This window comes from Anneissia japonica, unplaced genomic scaffold, assembly GCF_011630105.1.
Source record: "Anneissia japonica isolate Jap-2015-1 unplaced genomic scaffold, ASM1163010v1 scaffold170467_len3082_cov161, whole genome shotgun sequence".
Lineage (NCBI taxonomy): Eukaryota > Metazoa > Echinodermata > Crinoidea > Comatulida > Comatulidae > Anneissia > Anneissia japonica.
This window is the reverse complement of record NW_022722436.1, coordinates 1-3,082: the sequence shown is the minus strand read 5'-3', so window position 1 is coordinate 3,082 and position 3,082 is coordinate 1. Positions and strand designations below refer to the sequence as shown.

At 34.9% G+C, this 3,082-nt stretch overlaps 1 protein-coding gene across 1 annotated transcript; it reads right to left on the bottom strand.

Moving 5' to 3' along the window:
- LOC117111885 lies at positions 1-2,939 on the bottom strand (the record flags this gene model as incomplete). The annotated part of the gene is given in 5 exon segments (XM_033254900.1): positions 1-71; positions 921-1,003; positions 1,605-1,737; positions 2,234-2,326; positions 2,662-2,939. Coding segments are annotated over 5 exon segments (511 nt in total), but the record flags the coding sequence as incomplete, so codon positions are not given.
- Between the last annotated feature and the right edge of the window lie 143 nt (positions 2,940-3,082).

Below are 3,082 nucleotides of genomic sequence, written 5' to 3'. Positions count from 1 at the left end.
ACTGATTGCATTTATTTGTTGCCATGGAAATGATCTTGTGACTTGTCTGCACATCAGATGATCTTGCAAAACTGTAAAAAAAATTAAAAACAAATGCATCACATAAAAAAAAATCTCTGATATAAACAACGATAATAATAATAATAATAATAATGGTAGACTTCAATAGCGCATTATGAAAAGACCCCTATGCACAATTCACATTATCATTACCCCAGTCATTGGATTAAACACCTATGAAACACAACCTCAGCTCCTCAGGGCAGTATTCCATAACGGCGCAGAAGCTATTTAGCGCATTTGGCATTTAACCCTACCAGGTACCCACTTATACTCCTGGGTGGAGAGAAGCAATGCAGATAAAGTGCCTTGCTCAAGGACACAAGCGAAATGCACAGCAAGAATTTGACTCCCCGACCTCGAGGTTGGGAAACCAAACCGCCCCCGCCTGCACCAAACCACTTCTACATATGAATTAACAGTACTTATATTTTGAGTTAATGAGAGCTTGATAAAAGCATGGACCTTTGTGGTAATACCACAACTGTCTTCTCCAAGTAGTGAGTAAAAAGCATAAGAAAGATAAAGATAAAATATTAAAGCATTGAATTAAAGCATTAAATGTGAGCATTAAATTAAAGCATAATAATGTATAATATTCTTTAATGATGTTTAATTTTCTGTTCTTTGTATTCACTTTTAATCTTTTATGAATAGTTATTGTTTGGTGCTCATAGTTTTATATTTGTATAACCTTAGATATTTTTTATTTATTACTATATATGTTATTAACACTTGTAACACTGCCAGTGGAATGTAATTTCAAGTGTTTTTCAGACACTGATATTATCTTAAATCTTGACATTCAAATTATAGCTAGGGTTCAAATAAGAAAAGGAACAAATTAAAAATAGAATTACAGTGAATTGTCCAACAGTGGCAGCAGCTTTTTCTGATAATCTTCAAATAACCTTTCAATAATCTCCAATAAGATGGAGTATTCCTAAAAAATATAATCAAAAAGAATAAAGTAGCTTAAATTCTATAAAATAGAAATGAATGCTGATGGTATACAGGTATGGTGTCAGCACTTTCTGTAGGCCCCAAGTTGTAAAATGACATTTAAATTTCAATCCGTAAGATATCCTAAGCAAAACGATTCTGAGAAATTTTTAAAAGATAGTGGATTTACAGAGTTGATTAGCAATGTTGATACATAACTTGTGTTTTCTGGTTTTCAGATAGCAGGCTGGCACATAGACAGAACATTCTAGTTTTCATATAGATTGCCTAGTGTTGTTTTTACAACCCTTTTTATTTATATAGCACCTCTAGGGATTATCCCTAGTCATGCTGCTTTCCAAGCATAACACATACGTTCTATGCCATACCATGCTAACAGGTACCCATTTATAGTCCTGGGTGGAGAAAGGCAGACATAAGTAAAGTGCATTGCAAACTCCCGAGATCACAATCAGAAGTCCAACAACTCTGTATACTCTCTAATAATAGATCAACATGTTTGTTAATAAATAGTGACTTTACTTGGTTAGAAAACGGACAGTGAATGAGTGGATAGATGGTAAAGGATCTGTGGAACTCACGTTGCTTAGTCCAGACGCTGAGTTGATTATATCTTGGATGGTATCATTGTATTGAATGCAAGTGAGAAGTTGAGCCGAAGTACTTTGGTGTAATTGACACAGCTCCACTAAGATATCAACATTCAACTTGCCCCTAGAAATCATTATCATCGAATTAATTATTCAACTGACCTGTAAAGTATTCTCCATTTCATTCTTACAGTACTATAATTTCCCCATGTCATTGTCACCTCATCATCATCTCCATCATCACCCTTGTCATCATCCTCATAATCGTCATCATACATAGTAATAATCCTCATAATCATCTATCATTCTTATCATCATCCTCATCAACTTCATCATTATCTTCATCATCCTCATATCATCACAATCCTCATCATAATCATCATCACCAATTATCCTCATCATCATCATCAACATCATCATCCTTACCAACCTCCTCAGCATCATCATCATTATCAACCTCATCATTATCTTCATCATCCTCATCATCATCTTTATCATCCTCATCCCTGCGATCTTCGGCATCTTCTCCATTTTTATCATGGTCTTCATCATCACCACCACCACCATCATCATAAATAATGGCATCATTGCCTTTATCGTTCTCTATTAAATGTATTTACCTGTCAATAAGGCTGAAGAGCAAGACATGCTGGCTGATTTCATATGCATCTGGTACATCATACAACATTGCTACTTGTTGTTTTTGCTTTTGCCTGTAATGTTTATGACAGTAACAACATAATTAAAACTATTATAAAAGCCCATGAGTGCATTACTATTTAACAAGGACCGGAAAAGAATTCAGAGAAAATAACCCATCTCCTGCAAAGTTATTAAATCTACATGCTTTTACTACTGTATTACTCCTTTATTATTATTTGTCGATATCAGTGTTGATTGGTATAAACACCATAAGCAGCAAAACAAAAGTAGATGTGCTTAAAGAAAGATTGTTTAAAACAGATCTCCCGAAAATGACTTTTTCCAATTTAGAACCCCTGAAATCCATATTTAATGCACCTCATAATAAAACACTACATTTACTTACTTAAAAGCCTCCTTCATATTTGCAGTTATTCCGACTGTCTTTTTTAATGTTGTCGTACTAGCTGCTTCAGGTTTCTTCTTCACCGTTGACTTTTTTGATGACAGGACGGACGTTTCACTGGCTGATTCCATCTCAGGATTGTTAAACAAGGAATAGTAAGCCTCTGCATGAGTCCTCTTCCAGAACACGCCCTCAAACAGGGTTTTATATGGATAAGATTCATAGCTTTGTAGTCTGAAAAGTCCATGAAAGTGTTCAAAACAGAAAGTTAAAGAGAGCACCAGAGTACTGTTAATGCTGTTGGTTAAATAAGTGTTCACTGTACCATTTACAGCCTGTGTGCAACACACTTTACATGCGTACATTAAAGAACGTCAGGCTTATATTGGGAAGCACTTGTATGATTCAGCCAAATCCCCTT